The sequence below is a fragment of the Pteropus vampyrus genome, unplaced genomic scaffold (assembly GCF_000151845.1).
Source record: "Pteropus vampyrus isolate Shadow unplaced genomic scaffold, Pvam_2.0 Scaffold510, whole genome shotgun sequence".
Lineage (NCBI taxonomy): Eukaryota > Metazoa > Chordata > Mammalia > Chiroptera > Pteropodidae > Pteropus > Pteropus vampyrus.
The window spans coordinates 646,924-674,332 of record NW_011889291.1 but is presented as its reverse complement, the minus strand read 5'-3'; the positions used below and the strand labels follow the sequence as shown (position 1 = coordinate 674,332).

Below are 27,409 nucleotides of genomic sequence, written 5' to 3'. Positions count from 1 at the left end.
TTATCGCCTTTCGAGGGCTGGTGACAGGATAGAAGGGGATGAAGATGCCCATTTTGCAGACGAAAACATAGGCCAGGAAACATTTTAATCCCGGATTTCAGCACAGACTCTATTAAAGGTCGACCCTACGACTGCGCTGGGTTTGCAACTCCGCCCCCGGGATTTGTTCTGTTGTCCAGGAGGATCTCAGGCCCCGCCCCCTCGCGGAACGCGGTACGCAGGGCTCGCCCCACTTCTCGCGAGAGTGGGGAGGCGGAAAATGGCGCCGACGTGAGCGCGAGCTCACAGCTGCCCAGGGAGTCGCCGCAGCCTCAGCTAAAGCCGCCCGAGCCGCGGGAACAAGAGGCTGAGCCAGGCCGAGGATGGTGAGCGTGACGGCGTGGGTGCGGCCAGCCAGCGGGGACTGGCGGGGAGCGGCCCTGTCGCGCACACACACACCCTCTGGTCGGCCCCGCCCCCACATCCGGGCACTCGCCGCCACTAGCTGTCATTCGGCGAGCGCCCAACCCCCTACTTCTGGGCCCTGCTTCGACTAGGCCACGCCCACAGGGCTGGGACTCCGCCCCTGACCCTTATCCATCCGCGGCCCTAGCACCTCCAAGTTTGCTTGCACGGCTTAAGCCCGGCAGTAATACATATCTCCGTTCTCAAACAATCCACTCGCCCACTTCTGGCCTCTCCAGAATCTTTCTAGCCACGCCCTGTTCAAATCCCCGCCTTCATAACCTTTATCCTGCCCACCCCCTGTAGGCCACGACCCTGTCGCATAAGGGGCCTCCCACCTTCCCAGGTTGGGAGGAGGAGATGCTCCATTCACTGGAGCTATTCCTGACAGACGGCCTCTTCTGCATTCGGGACACGCCCAGCTCCTAGCCTGGGAATGGAGACAGAGGCAGGAGCACAATCCGCCCTCATCTCCTGCCCTCTCTTGATGGTGACTCTTTAGGATGGGGGCCGACTGGGTGATATCTCTGGGGCATTCGCTACTTCAGGAATGCCCAATGGTCTTGGCGGGGTGGGAAGGGTTCCTCTGGCTGGCCCTAGCAGAACCTGGGACCAGAAGGGTTCTCCCTACCTTTCTTCTACCAGGAGAAGGAACCCTCAGGGCCCAGCCCGGACATGCCGGCCACTGCAGAGCCCAGCTCCAGTGAGGCTGATAAGGAAGTCTTGTCCCCGGTTGTGGCTGCTGCAGCCACCTCCTTCTCCATGGGGGAGGAGCCAGGCCCTGACCGGGCAGCCACCCCCCCAGTGTGGGACCGAGAAGGGCTTGGAGGGACCCAGCAGGGTGCCTCCCCAGTCCCAGATGGTGTCCAGCCTGGCCCTGGAACCAGCCTTGGCCCGACCAGCACAGTCTCCGGGACCAGCGAGGATCTGCGGCTTCCCAGACGACGCCCACTACCAGGTGACCTGTGATGGGGCCTTCTGTGGGGTCACAGGCCCCGGAACAATAGCAGTGAGGAGTGCAGAGTCTCTCCAGACTTGAGGCTTATCTAGAAGGAATTACTGTTTACTGAGCACGAGTTTACTGTGTGCCAGGCTGTGGCTACAATGATAAGCCAGCCAATTCGTCTCCTGCCACTTGGCAGCCCAGTCTGATAGAGGAGGCAGAGGGTAAAGGCCCCAGTAGGAAATCATAGGATAATCCCAGCCTCGTTTATGCCTCTGGGACAGAGCCGTGGACAGTGTGGGTGGGGAAGGTACAGGTGACCCAGCTGTGTGCATCCTACAGGAAAGCAGATACCCTGCTCCAGCCCTGGCTGCTGCCTCAGTTTCCCCAGTGTTCGAGACCTGGCACAGCATCTCCGTACCCACTGCCCACCCACACAGTCTCTGGAAGGTAGGGCCAGGGTAGGTGGTGGGAGGCAGGTTAGGGTGGGAGGTAGGCTGACCTTGGTCACCCTACTGCACTCCTTTGCCCTCCAACCCTGCCTTGCCAGGCAAGCTGTTTCGCTGTTCCTCCCTGAGCTGCACTGAGACCTTCCCCAGCATGCAGGAACTGGTGGCACACAGCAAGCTGCACTACAAACCCAATCGCTATTTCAAGTGAGACTCTGACCATCCCAACCTCCTCTGGTACTCGGTGACCCGGCTTCAGGCAGCTCTGCTCACCTCTCGTGTAATAGCCAGTACCTAGGGTCCAGGCCTCTCCCCTTCCTAGTCGGGGGTTGGGTCTGGAAGTGGGAGTGGCCTGGGGCAAGTCCAGCCCTTACCTGCCCAAGAAGAGACGTAGCTGGAGCGAGTCCCAGAGACGCGGAAGGGGTGGGGCTTACGTGGGTGTGGTTCCGCCCAATTCATACCTCCCTAAAGGAAAGCCGACCACCTAAGTCAAAATTGAGACTTCTTCCTCGTTTTCCCAGGGCTCCGACCCGGACGGGTCCGGAAGGGTCGCGGCCACAGTAGGGGGGGCGCTTAGGGCAAGCTCCTCCCCCCAGGTGGGGAATCTGTGATTTGGGCCCGGGCTTCCTTACCACGCTCGCGGGGCAGGTCGCCAAGTGGCATCAGATAGGCCCCTCCCTGGTCCCCCAGGAGACCCAGCCCTGTGCCCGCCCCCAGGTGTGAGAACTGCCTCCTGCGCTTCCGCACGCACCGCTCGCTCTTCAAGCATCTGCATGTTTGCGCCGAGCATGCGCAGAGCCCAGCCCAGCCGCCACCCCCTGCCCTCGACAAGGAGCCACCCGCGCCCGAGCGCCCCCCGGAGTCCGACCCCGCGTCGGCGCCGGGCCTGTCGTTCCCGCTGCTCGAGCCCTACACGACCCCCGCCCCTACCCCCACCGGGCCCTTCCTGCCCTACTTGAACCCCGCGCCCTTTGGCCTAAGCCCCCCACGCCTGCGCCCCTTCCTGGCCGCCGCGCCCGGGCCGCCTGCCTCCAGCGCCGCAGTCTGGAAAAAGAGCCAAGGTGAGTGTGGTGGCAGAGCCGCCAGAGGGTGGGCTAGGCTCGTTACGATTTCTGACCTTAACCCGCGTATTTACTGCAGGTGCGGGCGGCAGCCCGCGAAGACCCCAGGGCGGCTCCGACGCGCCCTCAGGTGCGTGCAGGTGACCACCAGGGCGGGATGGAGGGGGTTGCTGTCCTGCGCCCTGCCGGGCCCAAGAGATACTGGGAGGCAGCAGTGCCAGCCCCAAATACAGGATTTTGCCTTAAAAATTACCGGCCCTCGCGCCTTCATCTGCGCCGGCGTTTCCGTGTAAAGCTCGCACCCAGTTCACGAGTTCTCCCTACGGTGGTTCCGAGGATGGGAGTGGGGGACACGGAAAAGTCAAGTTCAGTGCCTCCAATTCAGGGGGGAGCACACCCAGGGAAAACGAATCAGCCAGACCAGACCCTCGGTGTCCAGGAGCTGATCGGGAGGTGGGGAAAGGTCCAAGCCGCCCTCGCCCATGTCCACCGTCCTCGAGGGTGGACCGGTCCTCCGGGCTGGGGCCGGGGACTGACGGGGTCCCGCCTGCCCGCAGGGCACGCGGTCTCGAGCCGCATCGTGTGGGAGCACACGCGCGGCCGCTACTCGTGCATGCAGTGCGCCTTCTCCACGGCCTCGCGGCCCGCCATGACCCTGCACCTGGAGGATCACCGCCCCGTCGCCCCCGCGGCCCCGGCGCCCGGGCTGCCGCGTTCCGACGCGCCGGCGGGTAAGGCCTGGGAGCGCGCGGGTGGGAAAGGCAGGGGCCCTGAGGCGAAGGGCAGGGCCAAGGCTCAGGCGCCCCTTCCTCTGCCCCACCCAGACCCGGCACTGCTTGCACCCAAGGTGTCGCCGCTGCTGTCAGAGGGGGAGTGTCCAGTTTTCTCGCCGCTCTGAACCCCGCCGCTTAGGGGGTGGGCTGTGAGGTGTGGGTAGTTTTGTAATTTTAGGGGGGCCTGAGATGGATGGGGCTGGGGACAATAAAAAAGGCGCGATGAACTGGCCTGTGCTGTGTCTTGGTCCCTTGCCCTCTGATATGCAGTGGGCTGGTCTAAGCAGTCCTGGGCACTTACCACTGGGAGGGAGCTGTCACTGTTCTCCTTCCGTCACCTCAACACTGGGAACAGGTCTCCAGCTCAGTACCACCAGTGCCCACTGTCCTGTCCTGCCACTTCCAGAAGCTAGATGGGATGGAATTTCCCAGTTTTACTTTTTTATAAGTCCCAGGAATCAGTGGGGACCACAGGCTTGGAGGCTGGTGCTGAGAAAATGCTGCGACTGGCCCAGCTGGAGTCTCCCAGGTGCTGAGGCCAGTGCTGACTCACAGGGAGGTCACAGGGTTGTGGGGCAGCCCTCTCAGAAGGTAATGCAAGGTCCCCAGAGCTGGGCAGTCTGTGGCAGGCTGAGACTCAGGCCTCGTCCTTGTCCTCGTTTCTCCCCCTGCCCTAGCTCTGAGGAAGAGCGTGGGTCAAGGTCAGCCCTGGATAGCCTGGGCTTCTTTCCTCCTTACCACTCCCCTATCCTGGTCCTCTTCCCTTCCTTCATGGGAAGTCACACTGCTGTCTCAGCCCTGCTTTCAGAACCGAGCAGGCCAGGCCTGGGTATGGAAATCCCATGTGTTGTTGGTAGCCACCCCTCAGGCTGGGTTTACCTTCTGTATCTTGCGCTCTTCCAGCCCCATGGTCCTCTAGCCCAGGCCTCAACCCTCTCTCCTTCCTGGGGCACTCAAAGCAATCCCGTCTTGCTCTTCCACTCTGAACACTCCTGGAAATAGGGGTCTCTTCTGATTGTGCCCTGCCCCCCCCCCCACCTAGTACCTTTCAGTGCCTCCACACAACTATATGGATGAAGATCCTGTTCTCATAGCCCACAAGGCCCCATTTAAATCTCCCCACCACCACCCAAGGCCACACAGACATCCTGTGAGAATGCACCTGAGCTAGCACCTCCAGGCCCCTGCTTAGGTGGTTATTATTCAGCACCAGCTGTGGGACCAGATGGGAATGGGGCTCTAGGGCCCCCCGAGCTACCCTCTTCAGCCAGAAGGCTTGGAATCATGACTGTGTGACCCTGGGGAAGACTCAGCCCTCCTGCATCTCACTTTCCTAGTCCTTCAAATGGATGTCATGATGATCAGCCCTGGAGTCCTCATAAGGATTCAAAGGACTGGGGGGAGAGGGATGGGGTTTAAGCAATGTTTGGAAGTGATTCATATCCCTCCGGTCACCAAGCCATGGCTTCCTGGACCTTCTCAAGGACCTGGGGAGGAGTTGTAACAGCTTCTAGTGGCCTGTTTTACAGATAAAGCGAAACTATGAGGGTAAGCTGACAGCCCGGACTCTAGCCAGGACTAGTTCCAAACCACTCTGATTCCATACCACCCTGGAAGCTAAGCACAGTTAGTACCCATGAGAAAACCCAGGCAGCTGGGCCCCAAGGGCTCTTTCCCCTTTTCTCACACTTCCAAGGCCCCTAAATGTCCTGGGAAATCAGGCCCTAGTCTCAGGCATTCCTGCATCTCCAGGGGCAGGGTTTAATGGTCCCCTTCCCCCACGTCCCCAACCAATCTCCAGGGTACCAGGGTCCCTCAGCCACCCCCAAATCCAGGCCATGACATTTCCCAGTCTGTCAGGACCTTTCAGAGACCCAGGGCCAACATCTTGGTCCAGGTACACTCCCACCTCCACCCTATGACCCATGTAGATGCAGCCACCCCTCCCAGGAGAATAAGGGGTCCACAGCCTCCACTGCCCTGGAGTCAGCTGAAGCTCTGCGCTGAGGCCTAGGGAGCTAAGTCACCTGGCCTGGGGATCCTGCCCACTCCAAAAACTACCTCCTTCCTCCCTCCTGCCAATTCATATCCCACTTTTGTCTTCTCGCCTGGGAATCATTACTGCTCCCGGTGTCCCTTCTAGGTACCCACAGCCCCTGTCCTCCCTCTGGCCAAGGTACAAACCACCCCCACCCCGACTTCAGGATGCCTGAAAGCTGAGTCCTCTTAGGGCCCCAGCCTGCACAGCAGAGTGCCCAGGAGTGTCAGTCTGAGGGAGAATGAGAGGGGCCTGCACATCCTGGCAGGCACCCACCTTGAGCAGCTGTCCCAACGCGGGCAGGCGGGCCAGAGACTGCAGGTTCTCATTGAAGAGACTGAGCCACTCCAGGAGGCTTCATTCCATGTGTGGCTGGCCAGGTGCCTGTCCACCGCCCGGCAGTTATCCAGCACCAGTTCTGATACTGGCATATGCCTGCTGGGTTACCCCCACCCAGAACTGGGAGACAGGAGGTGAAGGATGCCACAGCCCGAGCATGCCCATCCCGGGCTCCCAACTCCTCTGCACACTCTATGGCTCCAGGATCAGCCACCCACATGCTCAGTCCTCCCGGTGCTTCATGTGGCTGCCCGGGCCACCGTCCCCCCACCCCATCCCCCTGGATTAGGGCAGTCGGGTGCACTGCCTCTGGCTACTGCGCACAGGGACCAGGTGTGCGCCAGCTGCAGCTCTCAGCTTTGGCCCCCCTCCCTAGCCCACACATTTCCAGACACTTGCCCCAACAAACCCCCACACACACCCTCAAGGCACCAAGTCAGACTCTGGCCAGTGCTCAGTTCTCCCCGCTTCTGGTTCACAGCTCCAAGTACAGCCCTCTGTCCATGTTCAAGGCCACTCAGCGAGGCCCCAGCGGGGAGCCTCCAGGATGGTGCCAACACACAAAGGGGAACAGGGAGCACACGACCCTCCATGCTGGCAGGGGTTCCACCAGGGAGGAACCCTTTAAACTCCAAGTTCCAGGCTAGGGGTGTCCACACCAAGTGGCCTGCCCAGAGCCTGGGGAGTCACTAGTTGTCATTCAGTCCTTTAGCTTACCTTGATTGAGCGCCGACTGTATGCTCTCAGCCAATCAGCCCTTGTTCTTTTATTCCCTCACCAAATACTGAGTCAGCCAGCCTATGACCAGCCTGTGCTGTCTAGTGCCAGAGACCCAGAGAGGACCCAGACCTCATCATCCCTGGCCTTCCGAGACCCTGTCTGGAAATGTGACTCAGGATCCATGTTTGTCTGTGCAGGGACAGGAAGCACAGGCACAGAGGCTCCAGAATCCTCAGGCTGTACTCTTAAAGCAGACACATCAACAGGCAGTCACTTCCGATTGTGCTGCCTGTGGACTTCGTGGCAGGGCAGGCAAAAAGAGCTCAAGACAAGAGCTTCCTTCCCTGTCTCACCTGGATCTTTCTGGAACTTCTATGTCCTTACTACTTCAGGTGTGACCCTCGGACCAGCAGTATGAGCATCACCTGGGATGTTGCAGCACCTGAATCCTACCACGGACCGGAGGCAGACCCTGCACCTTAAAACAGGGACTGAGGGGGACTGATGGGCACCAGTACTTCTCAGCTTAGCTGTACCTTAAAATTGCCCCACAAGTGTCTAAGACACCCCCAGGTTCAGGCCACACCCCATAGCAACTAAGTCAGAATTTCTGGGACCGCCTCCTCGTAAACGCCTCAGGCAACCCCAGGGCATGGCTAAACTGAGAATCAGGGCTCTGCACTCTCCTACTGGGTTCCCCTCCCTCTGTGCACTGAGGTCACTGACCTCCCAGGGACCTTATCTGGCTGAGCCTCACGTCCTAACAGCGCTGGTCTTGCCCACTACCTTCACACCCTCTTCTCTGACCTCCCAGCTGTCTCGATTTTCCTCCCACCCTCTGTCCAATGGGAACCTGGGGTGTCCTTAGGGGCCAAAGCCTTGGATACTGCCTACCTGCCCACCCTCAAATCTGCCATCCCAGTGGGCCATCTGCTCAGCTACAGCCATCCACGGCCCCACATGACATCTGCCCCTGCAAAAGGGAAGTACTGCCCAGAGTCGGACCACAGTGAAATGTTGAAATGAGGAAGGCAAGTGAGGTAAGGAGCAGCAAAAAGGCCTCACCTATCACGCTCAGCAGAGTCTTGGGTCTCCTGCCAAGAGCAGACCGTTCCCCTTCCCCACTGAGAACGCCCCTCCCAAGGAGGCCCCGGCTGCAGTTGGCCTTGGCCTGCCTCTGTTGGTAGGAGGTCCTCAGGGTTTGGCACCATGTGCTCCTTGGAGCCCAGAGGTTAGCAGATCATGTGGTAGGAATGAAGGGGGACAGCAGAGAGCCCAGAAACTAGTGACTACATTGTGAATGCACTGACCTGCAATGCACAAAGCGGGGAGACTAGCTGGCAGGTCAGGAACTCAAGAAGTGGACGGCTAGATCTGGAGACAAACCTGGGGCCAGGCCGTTCCCCCCTCTTCCTTCCTCCTCTGCCCTCCCCAACCAGTGGGGCCTGTGGAGCAGAAGCCACAGTCACTTCCTGAAGGCAGCAGCCCCAGCTCAGGTCCCACTCACCCTGTGGCCCATCATCCGCCTGCAGCCATGGTGAGTGAATCCCCGAGCCCTGGGAGAGTCCCCACTGGCTAGAGGCAAGGGGTGCCACAGGTGGAAATTGGGGGGCATATTCTAAGAGTGGAGCGGCAGAAGGGGCCAGGAAAGCCATCTGGGAAATGGGAATGACCGACACAAAAGCCCAGAGGTGAGAAGCAGCCAGGACACAGCTCTGGGACAGTCGAGCTCCAAGGGGCCTGCCTAGGTCCCTGGCTTAGGCTGCGACTATAAGGGGGAAAGATAAGAGGCCTCAGACAACTCCCTTCGCCCCAGGTCAGCATGAACAGCAACTGGTAACAGACGGCCAGGGTGAGCACAGGGGCTTCCTATGGATGACAAAGTAGGTCATTCACCTGCTGCCTGCTCCCACCTCTGCCAGTCCCCCCCAGGCATGACCTTTTAACCCCACGGGTCACCCATGGGTAGAGGGTGGCTTTCAGAGGCATATTCAGACCCCAGGCAGGAATTGCAGCCTTTTCTCACATTCTCTGGATAGGAAAGTGAGCTACGGGCAGGAGAGGCCATGTAGTTCTGCCCTTCCCCTCCCTCCCCCATCTCCCCCAGGTGAAGCCAGGCTTGGGGGCTTCTGGAGAATTTGTCATCAGAGCAGGCCCAGCCTACTTTGTGCATCTGCCTGTGTCTGAATGATGGTACAGGGTGGTCCCCACAGCACCCGGGACAAACTTCATGTACTATACATGGCATATGCATCTGACCGTGCCCGTTTCACGAGGCATGCCTGCCAGTCCTCATGGCCATTGTTGACTGTGTCCCTGACCATCAGCTGGGGCATCTGAGACTGTGAGAGACCCTGTGCCACATTTGCCACCAGGTCAGGTGTCTCTGCATCCATCTATGTGAATCAGACTGGATGCAGCTGAGTATACACCTGACTTTGTGCCCTCTATGTTGTTTATTTCAACAAATATTTACTGAGTACCTACTGTGTGCTGGGCATTGGGAGGATAGCAACAAATGAGCAAAGTCACTGCTCACACATTTAAAAATATACATGAAATAAATATAATACATGGTGGTGGGTACTAAGAGAAAAATAGTGCCGGTTGGGGATTCAAGGTTAACAGGTTTCCTCCAGCTGCTCTGAGGACACTAACCAGAGATGGAGGGTGGGCAGGAGTCAGGGAGGAGGCAACTGGACAGTGCCTCTGGCGGATGACAGCACTGTAGACAGCACTTCTGTGAGAGGTGGTTAAATGCCGGATGTATTTTGCAATTAGAACAGAAGGGACTGGGGGCATGGGGGAAGAGGTGGTTAAAGAACAAGAGGAAAGTGGCAATGTGTCTGTGACAATGTCCTTGTGTCCCAACGTCCATCTCTCCACCACCCCTGTGTGTACCAGTCCCTGCCTGACTGGCTCTGTGTCCCCTAGGGGAGCCATCAGGACTTCCGGAGCCTTCAAGCAAAGTTCCAGGCCTCTCAGCCGGAGACCAGCGAGCTCCCCTTAAAATCCCCAAAGCCTGAGTTCAAGAAACTCCTCAAGAAGTTTCCGCAGCCTGAGCTAAGTGAACACTCCAAGAAACCCCCGCAGCCCGAGTTCGGTGCAGTGCCAAGGAAGCCCTCACAGCCCGAGTTCACTGACCTCCCCAAGAAGCCCCCGCAGCTTGAGTTCAGTGCAGTGCCCAGGAAGCCCCCACAGCCCGAGTTCACTGACCTCCCCAAGAAGCCGCCGCAGCCCGAGTTCGGTGCAGTGCCCAAGAAGCCCTCACAGCCCGAGTTCGCTGACCTCCCCAAGAAGCCCCCGCAGCTTGAGTTCGGTGCAGTGCCCAGGAAGCCCCCGCAGCCCGAGTTCACTGACCTCCCCAAGAAACCCCCGCAGCCCGAGTTCGGTGCAGTGCCCAAGAAGCCCTCACAGCCCGAGTTCGCTGACCTCCCCAAGAAACCCCCGCAGCCCGAGTTCACTGATCTGCCCAAGAAGCCCTCCAAACCTGAATTCAGTGAACTCTCCAAGAAGTTCCCACACCTCGAAGCCACTTCATTCCCCAGGAAGCCCCTGCAGCCTGAGGTCAATGAGGCCCCTCAGAAGGCCTTACAGCCGGAGCCCAGTGCACTTGCCCAGAAGCCCCTGCAGCCTGAGCTCAGCAACCCCACCAGGCCCCCAGCAGAACCCAAACTCAGTGCATTCCCTAGGAAGTTCTGGCAGCCTGAGACCAATGAAGCCACCCCGAAGCCCTTGCAGCCTGAGTTCAATACCTTTCCAAAGAAGCCCCCACAGCCTGAGTTCAGTGAGCTCCCCAAAAAGCCTCAGCAGCCCCAGGTCACTGGCCTCCCTAAGAAGTCCCTGCCACAGCCCGAGTTCAGCGAAGTCCCTCAGATGCCGCCCTGGAAGCCTGAGCCCAGTGAGCCCCACCCCGACGCCTCACAGCCCAACTTCAGTGCCTTTCCAAAAAGGCTCCCACTGCCTCAGCCAAATGACCTCCCCAAGAAGCCCTTGCAGCCTGAGTTTGGTGACCTCACTAGGACGTCTTCAGAGCCTGAAGTCTGCGTGTTTCCCAAGAGGCCAAGGCAGTCCGAATTCAAAGCACTCTCTAAGAAACTCCCCCAGCCTGAGCTGGGCAGCATCCCCAGGACATCCTCAGAGCCCGAGGTCAGCCTGATCCCCAGGAGGTTTACAAGGCCCGAGGGCCAGGGGCACCCCCGCAAGTTCTCACAGCCAGAGCCCAGTGCTCTGCCCAAAAAGCCCGGGCAGACGGAGTTTTTTGGGAATCTCTCTAGAAAGCCTCCGCTACCTGGCTCTCTTTCAGAGAGCTCACTGCCCACAGCCATTGCGAGCTCCGGCCCCAGGTTCCTGCTTAGCCCAGGGTTTGGAGTCAGGCAACAGCGGTCAGGAGCGCTCACCCACAGTGGAGGGTCAAGGCTGGGCCTCAAACCTGGTCGCCCACCCCGGCGGAGGCCTCTGCCTTCTGTCAGCAGCCTGGGACCCCCTCCAGCCAAACCCCCGCTGCCCCCGGGCCTCAGGGACGTCCAGAGCTTTCAGAGACCCTCAGCAGCAGCCACAGGTGGGTCAGGGCAGCCCAGGCTGAAAGGACGGGCTAGGGGCTCGCTGGCCATGCCTGCCTCCCTCCCGCTCCTGTCTCTCCACAGCTCTGCAGAGGACCCACTCTTCTGCTGGAATCCACTTCCAGACCCAACAGCCTAAGGCCATCCCACAGTGAGTGTGGGGAGTAGTGGATGTAGGAGCAGGTTATGAAGCAGGTCATGAGGCTGAAAGAGGCCCTCATCTCAAGTATCCCTGCAGGGACCCGGATGAGATCTACGAGCTGTATGATGAAGTGGAGCCCACAGACGATTCCAGATCCAGCCCCAGGGGCAGAGGTTTGTTGGTGGTGGGTCCAGGCACCTGGGACACATCTGTTGCTAGGGCATTTTTTGCCATGCTGCTGGTGTGAGGCCAAGCACCAATCCAATTCTCTGACAGCATGGAGCAAGCAGAGGGTAGGAGGGGCTTTTCAGAAATATCATAGCAGCTCGTGGTGGGCGGAGCAGTGTGAGGAAGGGCAGCATAGATGCCAATAGCCAGTGAGCTTGGGTAGCCAGGCCAGGGCTGCAGCTCAGGGTGGTGACAGTGGAAGGATCAGGTAAAAAGTGGCAAGACAACTTGGCGGTATATTAAGCAGGGGTGAGAGGGAGTAAGTGAGCTTGACTTGGATGAGGCCCAAGTATGGAGCCTTGACTTGAGCCTGGATATAGTAGTGGAGCCACCTGAGTCAGAGACAAAAGTGTCAGGTTCCCTCATAGACCTGTTTGTTGTGTTGGAGGTACCTGAGGACTTGGACCTGGAACTCAAAGAGAGGCTGGACACAGGGTGTGGCTCTGGCCTCTCTCTCTCTCCACTCTGGAGTTCCAAAGGACCCTTCTCTTTCTTTTCCAAGTCTCTGCTCTGGGAGGGCATGATGCTGGCTTAGCAAGCCCACACCTCCAACCCAGCTCCGCGGTTAATGCCTTCACCAACCTCACAAACTTCCATGGAAGCACTTTAAATGTGTGTCACTGAGTCTACACTGCCCTATACCTCCCAAGGCAATGTCATGACCACTGTACAGATGTGCAAAATTGAAGACCCAAGAAGTGACTTGCCCCAGCTCACACAGCCAATACAGAGGAGCCCGGGTCCTCTGCTCCCAGGCTGTGTCCCTGCCCTGGTTTGAAAGGGCCTCCTGCAGGGGAACCTTCCATCAGGGTTATGTATCTTCAGGATGCTACCTCATCCTCCCCATCAGCAGCCCCCACCTGGCCTGCTGCCTCTGTGGCCGCTTCTGAGCTTTCCCCAGGGGCTGTTTGCAACAGCCCTCCAAGTTAGCACAGAGCTTCCTGGCAGGGGCCTTCCTGCTTCCGCTCCAGTGAGGCTCTGTGGCTCTGCTCTGGGAGGGGCACTGTTTGGGACCTGGATGTAGTAGAATGCCTCTGGCCATTCTACTACTTCCCAGCAGCCTTGCAGGCACAGTCCAACCCCTCTTCCTCTCCCCTAACCCCATACAGACCAGGAACATCTCCACCTCTGCTCACTGCCCCTACACCGAATCCTTCAAGATTCCCATCGAATACGATCATCCCTGGATCTCCCCCTTCTTGAGACAGTGTGGGGCTATTAGTACAGATTGTCCCAAAGGCGGCTTTGTCCTTTTCAAGTCTATCCTCCCACTCTCCACTTCACTTGGAGCAGTAGCAGCTGGGGGCTGGGGCCAGCTCTTTCCCAGCATCTGAGCAGGCCACCCACAGGAGCCTGCCTTCCCCTGTGGAGCTAGCTCAAGGTCACACTGCCAGGAATCTTGGGCCATAGGTGCACCAGGTCCGCCCCGTAACACAGTGCCCACGAAGTGTGTGCTCTGTGCTGTGGTGGGTTTATAGGGGCTCTGGGGTGCCGACATCAAAACTCCTCCCAGCTGAGTGACCATCTCCGCACTGGGCAGCCTCTGGGAGAGGAAGAAGCTGCTGAAGGAATATTCTGGGTGGGACCATGGATGGCACCATCATCTGAGCACCAGGCTGAGGCTAGAGGCACATTCAGTGTCTGAAGGGTGAGAGTATACTACCACACAAATACCCCTCAGTGGGCTGCCTGATGGGAGGGACTGCTGGCCCAAAATGTCAAGACACTTGGAGTTATTCAGAGAGGACAACGAAAAGCTGGGGGCTTCAGGTTCTGGAGGCTTCACTCACCTGTTCATGAGGCTCTAGCGATAACCCAACCCTTCGGCAAGCAGGCGCCTACCTGGAAGGCTGGCCACTTGCCAGTAAAGTCAGCCTCACCCTGGGAGACATCCCTTACAGTCCAGCCTCACCATGAGCCAGGCCAGTCCAAGAACCCCACCCAATGAGCCCCTTCTCAGAGGCCGACTTAGTTTGCCTCCAGGATATGCTTTTGCCTCATTTTTGACCCAAATCTCTTTAATTCCCAGAATTCAACCTGCTCTAGTGCCAGATATAAAGTAGCCTCAAAAGTGTGCAAATAAATCCTGCCTCTCTACCCGCTTACCAGCTGGGTGACCTTGAGCAGATCACTTTATCCCTCAGAGCCTTTATCTCATCAGCAAGTTGAGAATGACAGTACTGCCTGCCTGTCATGAGTAAGGTTGTTGTGAGGGTTGAATTAACGTGAATATTTCTGCCATGCCTCGCGTGTGTCACAAGTTAAGAAAATGAGAGGCAATCCAGTACAACTCACAACCAAGGACAAAGGCCTGGGGAGAGGATGGGCAGGTGGGCACAGTAGGGGTTGGGAAGGGGCCTGGCCAGAATGAGAGGATATCTTAAGAACTGCCACAAGGAAAGCTCACTCAAGATCAAGCCACCAGGGCCAAGAGAGGCTGAGCCAACAATCTCCGCCCTAAGTTGTGTTTTGACTGCCCCTAGATGAAGTGCCACCCACCCAGCAATCACCTAGAAAATCACAAGACTCTGAGCTCAGGTAACACAGGGCAAGGGGGGTGGGACAAGGAGGGGCTGAGCTCTGGAAGGGAAGTAGAAGGGGACCGCTGAGGAATACATCTTGCTCACGAGTATCCAATTCACTGGGGGGCTCAGGAAGGAGAAGGTCCTCCAGCCACAGCCGTTGCTGCCCACGGACCCGAAGGTGCTGAAGCAGATCCGGAAGGCAGAGAAAGCTGAGAGGGAGTTCCGGAAGAAGTTCAAGGTGTGGACACCAGGCTAAGCCAGAGCCCTAGGAGGGCTGGGCTCAGCCTAATTGACCAAGGCCCCATGAATTCCATCCTCAGGAAGAAGCTGGGGCTCCTGGGCAAGGGGGGGGAGGGTGTCAGCACAAGCCAAAGCTCTAACATATACCTCCCTAGTTTGAGGGGGAGATTGTGATTCAGACGAGGATGATGATTGACCCCAATGCCAAGACGCGTCGTGGGGGTGGCAAGTACCTGGGGATCCGGCGTGGGGAGATCCTGGAGGTGATCGAGTTCACCAACAAGGAAGAGATGCTGTGCAGGGACACCAAGGGCAAGTGTGAGTGAGCCGGACCGGGTAACCCTGGGGAGACAGGGCTCACACCACCGAGCCAAGACTCACCCATTCCCACTCTCTTCGTAGATGGCTACGTGCCTAGAACAGCGTTGTTGCCCCTGTGAGTAATGCCCTGATGCAGGGGGTTAGGGAAGGGGGGCAGTCGATAGGCCAGGATGACCCTTGCTGATCCATCTGTGCTCTCCATCAGGGAAACAGAAGTGTATGACGACGTTGGCTTCTGGGGTACGTAGAAATTCTGGATGGGTTGGAAGGCATCACAGTGCCTCGGGAGGGGATAAGCCCCCACCCCACTTCCCTGGGGGCTGCTCAGTTATCTGCTTATGGGGAGAGGGATCCACTGGAAGTCACTATTCCTCTGCAGATCCTCTGGAGAACCAAGCATTCCCCCGGGGACAGTAAGGCACAAAGGTGTGGGGACCTCGGACAACATGCCGGCCCAGCCACCCACTAGCCCTGGATCCCAGCTTGGAGGTTGCAGAACTGCCAAGGGTCAGGTCTGACTACGTACGTGGACTACATAAAGCCCCCTTTCAAAGCCATCCCTGCTTCCTGTCTTTCCTTTCCCTACTGACTGGCACACACAGTGGAGCCATGATCAAACACTCAGGGACCTATGGGGTCAACCCCCTCCTTCATGGACTCACTCCTGAAGGATAAAGGCCAGGAAGGAGAAGTGTGGCAAGGAGAAGGTAGCAAGGGAACTGATGTCTTGCTAGACTTCAAAGTGGGAGTCCCTTGATTGGACCCCCGTCAGCTGTTGGCCACAGTGGAGAGGGAGATGGGCAAGACACGTCCCATTCTGCAACCTTCCACATGCAGACAGAACAAAGCAGCAGCTGTTTCTCCCTACAGGCTGCAAACAGCTGTCTAGCTTAAGTGGACCTATGTATGAGGTCACATTTTGGTGGTGGTGGAGGGGGAGTGACCCAGTTTTCATAGAGCCCAGGGAACCAGTTCAGCCTGAACCTTTACAGGACTAAATACGGTTAGAAACCCACATCTTGCTGGGTCTGTTTTAGCAAAGCAATGCTGCTATGGACTGAATATTTGTATCCCCCTGCCAAAATTCCTATATTGAAAACCTAATGCTCAATTTGAGAGGTGATTAGGTCATAAGGGCAGAGCCCTGAGAATGGAATTAGGGTCATTCCCACCAAGTGAGCTTACAGCCAGACAGCACTGTCTACGACCCAGGGCACTGAATCTGCATCTTGATCTTGGACTTTCTAGGCTCCAGAACTGTGAGAAATCAATTTCTGTTGTTTATAAACCACCCGGCTTAATGGTATTATTGTTATAGCACTTGGAGCGGACCAAAACAAAAGCTGAACTGCAAATGAGCCTGATGCAGTGTCTGCACCTCTCACAGAAATTACACAGGAGGGAGACAGGACAGCTTTTGTGACAGCTGACAGCCCAGTACTCCATTACCAGCAAAAGAGCATTAAAATCCACTCAAGATTCAGTTTTCATAATGAGTTTTCCTAACATGGCAGGGTTGACCAACCAGCAAGAAAGGAGATGAGATCCCTGGTGGTCACAGCTCCAAAGGTAGAGAAAAGACTGAGTAAATCCAAACCTCGAGTAATGGCCCAACAATGAGCGCGTGCACGCACACACACACACACACAAAAGCAGGCAGCTTTCAGGAACTGGTATTTATTATCAAAGTCATATTCGATGTCAACAAGATGCCACAACTACAAAAAAAATTGCGCACATTGCAATCTCAATGCAAACAGTCAAATGGAACCCCAGTCATTAAAAAAGTAATTCAAATTACCCCAAAAAGCAACCGAATTTTTTAAACATCTTTATACATCCAGCCAACAAATTAAAATGGTTAACAAGAAAAAATACAAATTCAGAGGTCTGGTATCGATGTTTAAAAAAGGCAACTGCTTAAGCATTTCTATCGATTCGAACATCAATCTCTCGGCCACTCAGCTTCATCCCATTCATCATCCGGCAGGCTCTCTCAGCCACCTCTGGAGACTCAAACTTAACCACACCGCACCCCTTGGACTTCCCATTCTCCATCTTGATGTCGGCATACAGCACGTGGCCTGGGCACAGGGAGGGAAGAAGAGACCACAACTCATCAGGCAAACCAGAGCTTAGCCTCAGTCTGGGCTCCACTCAGTCCAGATCACCTGTTGAATTTCGGTTGGAGAGTCAAAAGGGAGAGTGGCCCCTGGGCCTGGCACATGAACGCTCAGAACACAGCGGCCGGGACCCAGCTACGACAGCCCTCAGCCCCATTGCCATTCTTCTGCCATTGGGACAACAATCTGACAGGCCCCATGATAAGCCTTCCTGGCAGCTTCAAATGTATGCCTTTATAGTCAAGAGTTTTTTTTTTCAAAAGTGGGGGGCACACATGAAGCCAACTTTATATTCAGATTTTAGAGGCTTCATTTTCAATACACCACACTGCCGCTTTTACAAGGTCACGACCAGTACAATGGGCACTTCTGCACTGTCCAATATAAGCTATGTAATAATTAGCAAGTGGGTTTCACATATTCATTCAAGCACCAATTAAGCATCCATGTATGTGTCAAGTGCCATGGAAACAAGTGCACAGGAGAAGAGTCCTAGAAACACAGGGCTCCACTTCACTGACTGCCAAGGACCGGACAATGCAGCCAATGCTAGCAGCCCACGAGTCTAGTCATTAACTCTGAGGGAGGGTCAACATCCCGGAGGGCTTCTCATGGGGAAGTTCTGAAATAGCTTAAGTTCACCAGATCAAGACTTGCTGACAACAGCTCTCAAAAGAGCACTTCTGGGGCTTCTGGAGAACAACACTAGCAACTCAGGGTTCAGAGACAGGAGGGAGACGAAACAGGAGGGACTAAGTCCTACAGGGGCTTATGAGTTTGGACTTTCTCTTGTCAGCCTAGGGGCACCTCCAGGCATCTGAGGCACGGAGAGCTGCATGCTCCAATCCGACTTTTCTGACTATCTACTACAATGCAGAAACTAAGGAATGGGGACAGAGGGCAAGAAGGCAGGCATATAGCTCAACAGGTGAACTGAGAGCAGAATAAGGAGAAGCAGCAATCACGGTGAAATCTGAGCCACTACTAAAATAGGAAATGAGAACATTTCTGAGGAAGCCATGATCCAGCAAGCCATGCAGACCCTCCCACTTGACAGAAGTGGTGGGGGTGAGGGTGAGGGGGTCCACCCGGACACAACTTAACTTCCATTAAGCCACAGAATGAGCTTTCCAGAATGGATGCCTGGTGTGCCATAAAACCACAACCAGACACCCTCAGCCTCATCAACACAAAAGCTACCGCAGGCCCAGAACTTGCAAAGCCTCACCCACAGGACCTGCTGGGCAAGCGCTCTTTGAAGCATGACCCAAGGGTGCTGTGATGAAAAGTGACCTTGTCTCAGTTGTATTCATTTTATTTAGGTTTCTCACTTAGCCATGTGACCCTAGGAACTGACTTTGCCTGACTCATCTCTAAAATGGGGACAACGCTACCTCCTTTCAAAAACTGTAAAAGGAGAAAAAAGATAAGGATGAAATGAGAACACAAAGGAAAAGTGTCTGACACATAAAAGGAAACTCAACAACCTGCTTGAATATTTAAATAGGCAGAAAAATGGCAAGTCCCATCAGTCTTCTAGTGTCATGGAAAGTGGCTGTGAAGACAAAGATGGAAGCTTCACTGCACGACTCAAACACATCACCAACAGGCTAAGATTTCTGAAGCCACAACATATGGAAACACGTAGACAGCTTTTCTCACTTACCACATTCGTTGAATTTGTCCTTTAGCATCTTCCATGTAAAATCAAAGGGGAGCTGAGATTTAAAAAAAATAGACTGGTAAGTGATTCAACAAAACCCTAATGTATAAACATCACCATTGTCTCTGATAGTGACTTGAAGGATTTATTACACACAGAAATTGGCTGACCTTCAAACTGAGACGACCGACAGAGAACAAAACAAGTCTGCCTGGAATGTGGTTCTAAACTAGCACACCAAGTTCACTCCCTTGTGGCTTTCTCTGTCCATGGGAGCAACATGCAGAGAAAGCAAAACGCAGTTGCCTGTGGTTCAGCCCACAGAGCCACTGAATAGTAGCTAAAGGTGGTCAAACTGGTACAGATAATTCAGATACAGCCATTTTTTACTCAGAACTGTCATGCTAAGGTTTAGTGGCTCTTCAAGCCAAGAGATAAGAAAACTAGAGTTCTTAAGCTATGTATCTAGTAGTCAGAGAAGCCCAATGGGTTCACACAACCCACTATTCTTGCTGCATGGAATGTCACAAGCTCTCACATTCCCTCTGCATCCTACCATCAATCTTTGGGGACAGTGGCAAGGTGGCCTTGCATGCTACTCAGCTTCCTTTCAGAGGGCATCATCTCTGACTTCAACATGACGTGCCACCTGACTTCCTACCTCCCTCCTCCCTTTGTGCATACCACTGAGAGGTTCCTGAAAAGCCACTTACATTTCTCACAAATATCTGGCAGGCCTTCCTGGCCACCCCAGGAGCATGGCCTCCAGCTCCACCAAAGGAACCTGCGAAGCTTCCTCCAAAGTTGCCACGCTCCATCTCGATGGCGCGGTCAAAGCTGGCACCGCCACCGCCACCCATGGCTAGGCCCATGCGCTCAATGCCAGCGCCCAGGGCCGGGCCCATGGCGGGACCCATGCGCTCCAGGCTGTTGGCACCCATGCGCTCCAGGCCCATGCGCTCGAGACTGTTGGCGCCCATGCGCTCCAGGCCCATTCGCTCCAGGTTGTTGGCGCCCATGCGCTCCAGGCCGGTGGCCATGCGATCCATCACGGGGCCCATGCGCTCCAGGCCAGCCCCCATGCCTGCGGGCACCATGCGCTCCATGCTCAGGCCCATGCGCTCGATGGCAGGGCCCATACGCTCTACACCAGAGCCCATGCGCTCAATGGTCTGGCCCACACGGTCGATGGGCGCGGCCATGCGCTCAAGGCCAAAGCCCATCCCGGCACCCATGCGCTCCACGCCAGACCCGATGCGCTCCATGGTCTGGCCCATGCGCTCGATGCTGGAGGCCATGTGGTCTAGGCCCAGTGGGCCCATGCGCTCGATGCCAGAGCCCATGCGCTCGACGGAGCCCATGCGGTCCATGACCAGGCCCATGCGCTCGATCTCAGAGCCCACACGATCCATGCCATGGCCCAGGCCTGCGCCCATGCGCTCCATGCCGGCACCCCCAATGCGGTCAATGCCGGGGCCCATCCTCTCAATCCCAGGGACACTGCCTCCGCCTCCACCTGAAACAGGGACACAAAACACAAGCAAATATCAGGACTTGTACCAGGAGGATGACCTGGGTGCAGAGGCCTAGGCACTTCACAAGCTCAACTACAATTCAGAAACTAAGTCCCACGATTTCTTGTTAGACATCCCTCAAATGTTGACAACTGTTAAAGCTAGACAGTGAGTACATCATTCTTCCTATTTCTGTGCCACAGCTGAAATTTCCATAATAAAACTTTTAAAAGGGAAAACCCAACCCTGGCGGTCCTGTGTCAACAATGTTCTCCATGTTAATTCCAAAGTGCTAGGACTTGTGACAAATTTTATGAGCCATGGCTGTCAATTCCTGAGAACTCTATAGTTTTCCCGCCACCAGACTGAGAAATGCTCTCAAAGGAGAGGCTAGGAAATCTCACCCTTGGAAGGTCACCAGGTATAATGGATTACATGGTGACAATTCAAAATCACTCATCGCCTTAATCCTCTCATAGCTCATCCCTCTAAGATGGCTGCTGGTGGCCAGTCTTACTCCATTTCCTTAGTATCTCCAAAGCAGAGAAACTTTTATACAGCCATATAATTAAAAAAAAGAAAACACAAACACCAACACCAGATAGACCCTCTGTATATAGATCAACACAGCCAGCCACTTCCAGGGAAACCGCCAACCGACTTGTGTGTGTAACTCTGCTGACTTTGGAGGGAAAAAAGTCGATGGCATCAGAGTAGACTCTGGAAGAGAACTAGGATCCATCCCTCATTGCCACAGTTCAGTTGAATATATGCTGGCAGGTAAGCAGTGAACAGTGACCCCATGATGCTTGCAACTCCAGACAACGGGGGTATGGCGCTACCACCAAGGCCACCGCCCACTACTTTTCCACATGCGGAGCCCAAGGGGCCCCCTCAACTCAAGCTTCACCACCACCACCACCACCACCACCACCACCACCACCATCACCACCACCACCACAACCAGCCTCTGAAAATGGACAGTTGAGCCCACACTCCAGTCCAAGATGTTAATTTAAGAAGAAAAAATTCAGCAGTTTCTATTAACTGCTTCTCTGACTGACTAATATTGTGACCTGGCTAGAGTTACTCCCCTTCTCTGGATGTATTTCCTTAGTGAATAATAGCACACCAAGTGGCAAAATGTAAATACCACTTTAAGAATATTAGACTTTCAGAGCAGAAATTTCTCAGAAACTATAAAAAAGGCAATTAAGAGAACTCGAGAGGGGAGGTTGCATGCCTAAGAGCATCAGAAACGAGGCTGATCTCCCCAGATGCCAACGGCAGCAAAGAACTAGGAAGAAACTATGCCCATGTCTAGAATCAGCCCACCACAGAAAGAGCAAGTGGAGTCACCAAGGAAATGCCAAGACACTCAGAGTCATGAGGACAAAATGGTCTGAAAAAATTACATTTAGTTTTAAATACCCAATTAAAAAAATGTATTAATGGAAGGATACATTCCAAAATGTTTATAGCATTCATCACTGGGCAGTAAGATTTCAGATATTTACTTACTACATAATTTTCTGAGTTTTTATGAGTATAGGCTTATATTTTAATAAGCATCTGTTATGTATTAGGTGGCATATTTTTACAATCAGGTAAAATATTTACTTTTAGAAATTTATAATTTTATAGTACCGAAAACAAGAACCCCCCCCCCACCAAAAAAAATTACATGGACACATTATACTAAATGACAATGACTAACATAGCTTACAAAGCACTTATGTTAAGTACTCTTTTATATGGGCATTAATTCATGTACTCTTCACAACAGCCTTATGAGGTAGGTACTATTATATCCCCATTTTAGAGTATAAAAACAAAGAGGTTCAGTAACTTGCCAAACGTCACGCAGCTAGGCAGAAGCTGGTTCCCACCCCAGGCAGTCTATTTTAGAGCCCACGCTTTTCACTACTGCACTCTACTATCCCCAGTAATAGCCTAGTCTAAAAATCAAAACAGCAAAACTAAGCGTTTCCTACCTCCTCCCTGCTTTGCAATGATCTCTCCTCTCTTCAGTGCATTACTTAGGATTTCTAAGGAAATCAGGAAGAAAAAAAAATTAGCCAAATTTCTCTATGGTAATAGAAATTTGTTTATTACAGATTCCAGAGTAGGAATACCACTAATTAGAAATTTAAAAAGGAAAGGGGGAAGGGGGTTCAGAAATACACACATAGACAAGATCGTTTTACTGAAAAACTGTAGAGTCCGTGATGATGGGTCACGATGCGAGGAGCCCATGCAGCTCCACAGTCTGAGGCCCAGTTGGTAGGGCCATGTGGGAATGCGCCCAGCAGAGCTAGGAGCCAGTGTTCACCCATGAATTGAATGTGGAGAGTTAAAGGAAGAACAAGGCCAGTAGCAGAGTTTTTCTAAAGCTGGTCCAGACCCTCAGTACTCAAAGCCTGCACACATCCTCCCAGATCCAAACAATACCTCACTGCAAACCTTTAGGAAACTAAAGCTGTAGCTATACTTCAGCCAAAACCCTGCAAACCAGCAGCAACTGCATGCAATGCTAGAAATATGACCTAGTTCACAAGCCATGAATCGAAGGAGTTCAGCAAGCTGAGCCCAACCAGCCCTGCCTAGAAGGAGCTGGGTGTGAAGGTGACTAAGTGACAGACAAAGCCTCAGAATAATAAAAAACCCAACACACTCAGCTGTCCAAAACGGAAAACACTATTGCTTGCTTGCCAATGGTTCATCCAAACAGCTTCAAAGTTTCTTCTTAGTCTTTCATTATGAAGAAACTTGTACTCACCCAACCTGGGCCTGAGCTGCACTCAAGCAACATAGGCAATAGTCACAGGACACATCTTATATTAACACCATGACCACAAAGAGACTGAATCCTATACCTCCACAGCAGTTTCTACTACTACTACACCTACCTGCTAAAGGAAAGAGGTAAGTACACCAAGAAACACAACAGACTTCCAGCCTGCAAACTAGTATAGGGCTTATTCTTCCGTGACGCTATGACCCTGGCTCAGCAGGTCCAGACCAAGTCTTGCTTTCTTGAAACATAGCTTAGATCAAACCACTGCTGGCAAAGGCCTTCACAATCACTTCATCACTGATTTGAAGAGAAAGGCCAAGTTCTTTACATAGGCATTCAAAGGCCTCCCTGCTCTGACTCCCAACTTGAACCCATTCTTCCCATCCTGGAAGACCCTCACCTGCAGGCCTCTGTACCTGATGCTGTCAGCCCTGTGTGTCTGCCAGCACACCCTCTATTTTTGCTGAATGAACCCTCAAAGACACCAGCCCATCCAGCTTAAACCACATGTCTTGCTCAGAGCCATCTAGGGCAGCACTTTTTCAAATGTGAACACAGAAAATAATCATCTTTGCGCTGTGCTCAAATAGCTGCTGAGAGCCAGGGAACCGACACCTCCAGCAGCTCCCTTACTAAGCTACTTCAAGATACTGACCTCTAGTGCTGACTTGAGCCATTCTCAACATCATCTTGTCAGCCGCACCACATCCTTCAAGGTCAAGGACCATATATCTATCTATAGCCCTGTAACAGCAAGTATAGTTGTTTGCACAAAGAAGCGCAAAGATCTACTGCCTTGACAGGAGAGAAAGGACACAGTAGGAAGGCAATACAGGCAGTAGCACCAAAATGATCCAACTGTCAAGTAAACAACACAAAAAATAAGATCAAGAACTGAATCTGGAAAACCAATCCAGGTAACTAGTCTAAAAACCTGACAAATATACTATTTGGTACAAAGACATTTTAACTAACTTGGGTCTGATGACAAGTCACAAGAGAGATTTCTATAACAAAGCCCCTTGCTTTTCCCCCGGTCACTTTGGGAAGCTTCAGGACAGACGACAGTCTCAACCAGAGTGAAGGTGCCAAAGTAGCAGGAGAGCAAGGCCTGCAGATTATGCTTTTATCCGGGTCAGGACGAGTTTCCTGTTGCCACACGAAGTCACTGCTCCAGATCCACTGTGCCACTGCAGGAACTGGAACAAGGCCAATGGCTTCATCAGCAGAGGTGAGAGGTACCAGAGTGGCAAAGGATTAAGGGCTCAGAGTGGAAAAAGTGCCCATGGGAGCAAAGTAATTTGCCGTTTTGCTCTTACCACTGGTATCTTACGAATATAAATTAGTATTTGCCGCTGAATGACAATAAATTTTGAAAATATTTTTTAAATGTTCTACCATTCCAAGACACACAGACAAAGCCACTCATGGCAATAAGAAACTTTTAACTGACCTAGTCACATACAGATTATCAATCTGCTCCCAATTCTAAAGCTCTGGAACAAACTAGAAAAAAGCTATAGTTATACCAAGCAAATACAGGGAAAAAAAGATGCAAGGAAGTCATTCAATTTACCTAACTGAAGTCAAGGACAAAGTGAAACAAAAATCTCCAACGCTAACAGTGTCTACTCTGAGGGAAACAGAAACAACACAAAGACAGGGGTCCTAGAGATAAGGCAGAATTAAGAATCTTGTCTCACTGATGAGCTGAATAACAACTCTTCCTAAGGCCTTCGTAAATTCTAAAAATACAGCTCAGTTCATAGAAACTAAACACAAAAAGCTTAAAATCTTCACACCTAGCCCAAGATGTCCCATAAAGACAGAGGCTGAGCGCTCTGAGGCCCTAACTTAGCAGCCTCTTATCTGCACAGGATGAGAAGCAGGTGAAGATGGTGGGGTGGAGCAGGGGGGAGATCTATATTCTACACTGCCTCTGAGAGAAACGTCTGATCCCAGGAACACTCTCCTTCAACACACTAATGAAGGAGAATTAAGCTGACTGAGTCTCAGAAAAACCTAAAACAGGAAGATGCCCATGTAAAACTAAAGAAGAAACTGCTTTGCAATTTAAAACTGAAAAAAAGGGTTTTCTCTTTCAAAGCCATCAGCAAGCACACCACGCCATCCTTGTTGACTGGAACAACACTCTAGACTAAGACTTACATCCCCACTTGGCAGGGCCTTGACAATCTCTACCAGGACTGGAGAGCTAGTGTTATATAAATGCAGTAGTTTCTACTCCCACAGCCAGCAAACACCTTATACCAATGTGGAAAAAGAAGCCATCTGAAAACAGACTAAAAGAAAAGTGATGCTATGGATATCAATAAAAAATTCCAAGGACCAAAAATTTTTACCTAGGTCTAGAAAACATACAATTTTTTAAAAGCCTAAGGAAAACCAGCAGACTTTGCCTCAGAAAGAACCCCCAACACCAGGGTGAGCCTGCACCCGGGCGGTGAAGGGACAGACCCTGCCCGCATGGGGCCCATGGGGCCTTCTTACCCATTCCTCTGCCAAGGGGCTCTCCAAAGCTTCGAGACATTCCCATCTCCTTTCTGGCAAAGTCTCTCTCAAATCCTCCACCCATGCCACGCTCCATCTCTGTGGAAAAAAACATTACCCTAGGCCTTTCCAGGAATACCATTATATTTCAGACATTAACAAAAGAAAACTATATACACAACAGCCACCACCAAATCAGCACATTTAGTTTTTCTATAGGAAACCAACATTCATCCTTTATTCCTTAAAAAAAAGGAAGTCACCTCAAGTGAATCCCTGAAAACAACCTACCTTTAGTCCATTAAAAAGGACCAACTTACAACTTCCATTATAGCCACACAATGGGCACACCAAGTACCTGCTACCGCAGTAACTGGCGCAGAAGGTCTGCAGTGCATGTTGACTCAAAGGCTGCAGGAGAGCCTGGTACTATTTCTGGGGCACTTCCCATATGCCCTGCCCTGCCCTGCCCTGCCAAGGGTTTTATGCGTACTCTTATGTCACGGAATCCTCACAACCATCCCACACACCTATTTTATCCTCTACCTCCACGACACCTTTACAAAGAAACTGAGGCTCAAATGACTTCTTAACCTGAACAAGGTCACATATCCGGTAGGGGCCGGGCAAAGGTTGGAACCTAAATTCAATGCAAAAGCCCATGCTCTACTACATAAGCACAGCCATTCAAAAACAGAAATATGCTCTCTTGTAACACCACTGCTCTCTGACAACTGGAGTGGTTCCATCTGCATAGTGCAGTTTGGGTAACTTTGTTAGTTTTTTCTATGCTGACAGCAAGAGTATTTATTATTTTTATGATGTCTTTTAAAAACAAAGATCTTGGTTTCTGTGGGAAAAAGCCCTGCCACAGATGTCACTTGCTTGAAAAAGCCTTTCATGACTCCTATCACTGGCTACTTTTCTCCTTATATGTTCAGCTAAAACAAGACTTAAAATGCATATCACACTTTGTCTCCTTCCCATATTGAGAGGTCCTTGAAAAATCTAGTTTATTAATCTTGCTCCTTAAAAATATCAGGTAAACAGATGCTATATAATGGACAAAGATCTTTACTTCAATGAAGTAAACAAGTCTGTCGGAGATGTAGAAACAGGCTAACATCATGAATTAATAGGAAAATGCAGCAGGTGCTGGCAAGGGTGGACTTTACATTCATAGTTTGAATCGACCCAACTGAATCCCACAGGATGGTGGCATGCTATTTGCTGGAAATACAGGCAACTTGTGTGAGTCTGTGTCTGGTGGGCAGAACAGAGATGCCAGAGTGGCACTGTAATGAGCGGAGCTCTGATGCACTCCTTTAATCTGCATCATGAGCCCATGAAGAAGGCAGCACCCACCCCTCTTCAGATAACAAAGTCATATGCAGGCATTAATGCATTGGCAAAGGCCTCAGAACTCATATTCCCAACTGTCCACAGGCCCTAGAGTTTAGGAAATCTGTGTGAATTCCTTCAAAAGGAAAAAAAAAAAAAATAGAGAGAGAATTTTCACTGTCAAACATGTCATTATTTGATATGTGATAATCATTTAATTAAATATATTTTACATCCATTCTATCAAGATCTGACCTATACTGGTTGACTGATTGGCCTTGAGAATCTCATTAATGTCACGGTCTAATGTTGTCAGCATCTGTGACCATAATAGATGTGTTACAGTCATCAACTAAACATTAAATGTGAAACATCTTTGTCAATTTTTTTCCAGTGATTAAAACTTTCCTTAGACCCAGCACCCAAGGGGGCTCTAGAGCTGATTCCACGCAAATCTCAGCTCACAGCTCAAGTGTAAGAAGTCCCTGTTCTCTACCATAGAGAATGGAGGACTCTTGAGTATGTTTATCTCAGAACATCTAAGAACACATCTCCACTGTGACTCTCCACAAGAATCAGCACTTTGAACCTTTAATCATCAGGCTCAGAACCGTAACTGCTGCATTCCAGTTGCCAGGTCACCACAGACTTTGTCCACATGGCTCAGCATAGCCC

General features: G+C 52.7%; 3 protein-coding genes across 18 annotated transcripts in view; 2 read left to right on the top strand and 1 right to left on the bottom strand.

Moving 5' to 3' along the window:
- The first annotated feature begins 203 nt into the window (after positions 1 to 203).
- On the top strand, positions 204 to 8,144 carry ZNF414 (zinc finger protein 414). Of its 5 annotated transcripts, none has more exons than XM_023524938.1 (8): positions 207 to 365; positions 1,090 to 1,402; positions 1,730 to 1,837; positions 1,938 to 2,043; positions 2,527 to 2,897; positions 2,977 to 3,027; positions 3,455 to 3,628; positions 7,160 to 8,144. In XM_023524938.1, exons 1-8 carry the CDS (start codon positions 363 to 365, stop codon positions 7,183 to 7,185), a joined length of 1,152 nt encoding a protein of 383 aa, XP_023380706.1. In that variant the 5' UTR covers positions 207 to 362; the 3' UTR covers positions 7,186 to 8,144. The 5 variants fall into 5 exon arrangements, with proteins under 5 accessions (XP_023380704.1, XP_023380706.1, XP_023380705.1 ...); XM_023524937.1 differs by lacking the exon at positions 7,160 to 8,144 and adding an exon at positions 3,722 to 3,901; XM_011383305.2 differs by lacking the exon at positions 7,160 to 8,144 and adding an exon at positions 3,722 to 3,904 and having other exon boundaries at positions 213 to 365; positions 2,554 to 2,897.
- On the top strand, positions 7,790 to 16,560 carry PRAM1 (PML-RARA regulated adaptor molecule 1). Its single transcript, XM_023524923.1, has 12 exons — positions 7,790 to 7,807; positions 8,140 to 8,304; positions 9,702 to 10,014; positions 10,093 to 11,328; positions 11,414 to 11,480; positions 11,568 to 11,644; positions 14,183 to 14,237; positions 14,354 to 14,462; positions 14,620 to 14,782; positions 14,867 to 14,900; positions 14,991 to 15,025; positions 15,165 to 16,560. Exons 1-12 carry the CDS (start codon positions 7,790 to 7,792, stop codon positions 15,200 to 15,202), a joined length of 2,310 nt encoding a protein of 769 aa, XP_023380691.1. The 3' UTR covers positions 15,203 to 16,560.
- Positions 16,443 to 27,409, bottom strand: part of HNRNPM (heterogeneous nuclear ribonucleoprotein M) — a 37,686-nt gene continuing 26,719 nt past the window's right edge. For 2 of the 12 annotated variants that reach the window (XM_011383293.2, XM_023524934.1), the window contains 5 exons: positions 25,394 to 25,492; positions 22,080 to 22,133; positions 19,285 to 20,087; positions 18,575 to 18,626; positions 16,447 to 16,869 (listed from right to left, as the gene is read on the bottom strand). In XM_011383293.2, the coding sequence (XP_011381595.1) occupies positions 16,706 to 16,869; positions 18,575 to 18,626; positions 19,285 to 20,087; positions 22,080 to 22,133; positions 25,394 to 25,492 (1,172 nt within the window). In that variant the 3' untranslated portion in view covers positions 16,447 to 16,705. Of the gene's footprint in view, positions 16,870 to 18,574; positions 18,627 to 19,284; positions 20,088 to 22,079; positions 22,134 to 25,393; positions 25,493 to 27,409 lie in introns of all 12 variants that reach the window. The other 10 variants (XM_011383292.2, XM_011383296.2, XM_011383300.1 and 7 more) reach the window with 6 other exon arrangements.

What these genes read in the sequence shown, in the direction of transcription:
- PRAM1 (XM_023524923.1), top strand. An exon ending in ACCCTCAGCAGCAGCCACAG is followed by an intron (nt 11,329 to 11,413) that starts GTGGGTCAGGGC and finishes GTCTCTCCACAG; the next exon opens with CTCTGCAGAGGACCCACTCT. An exon ending in TGACGACGTTGGCTTCTGGG is followed by an intron (nt 15,026 to 15,164) that starts GTACGTAGAAAT and finishes ATTCCTCTGCAG; the next exon opens with ATCCTCTGGAGAACCAAGCA.
- ZNF414 (XM_023524936.1), top strand. An exon ending in AAACCCAATCGCTATTTCAA is followed by an intron (nt 2,044 to 2,526) that starts GTGAGACTCTGA and finishes CTGGTCCCCCAG; the next exon opens with GAGACCCAGCCCTGTGCCCG. An exon ending in CGGCTCCGACGCGCCCTCAG is followed by an intron (nt 3,028 to 3,454) that starts GTGCGTGCAGGT and finishes GCCTGCCCGCAG; the next exon opens with GGCACGCGGTCTCGAGCCGC.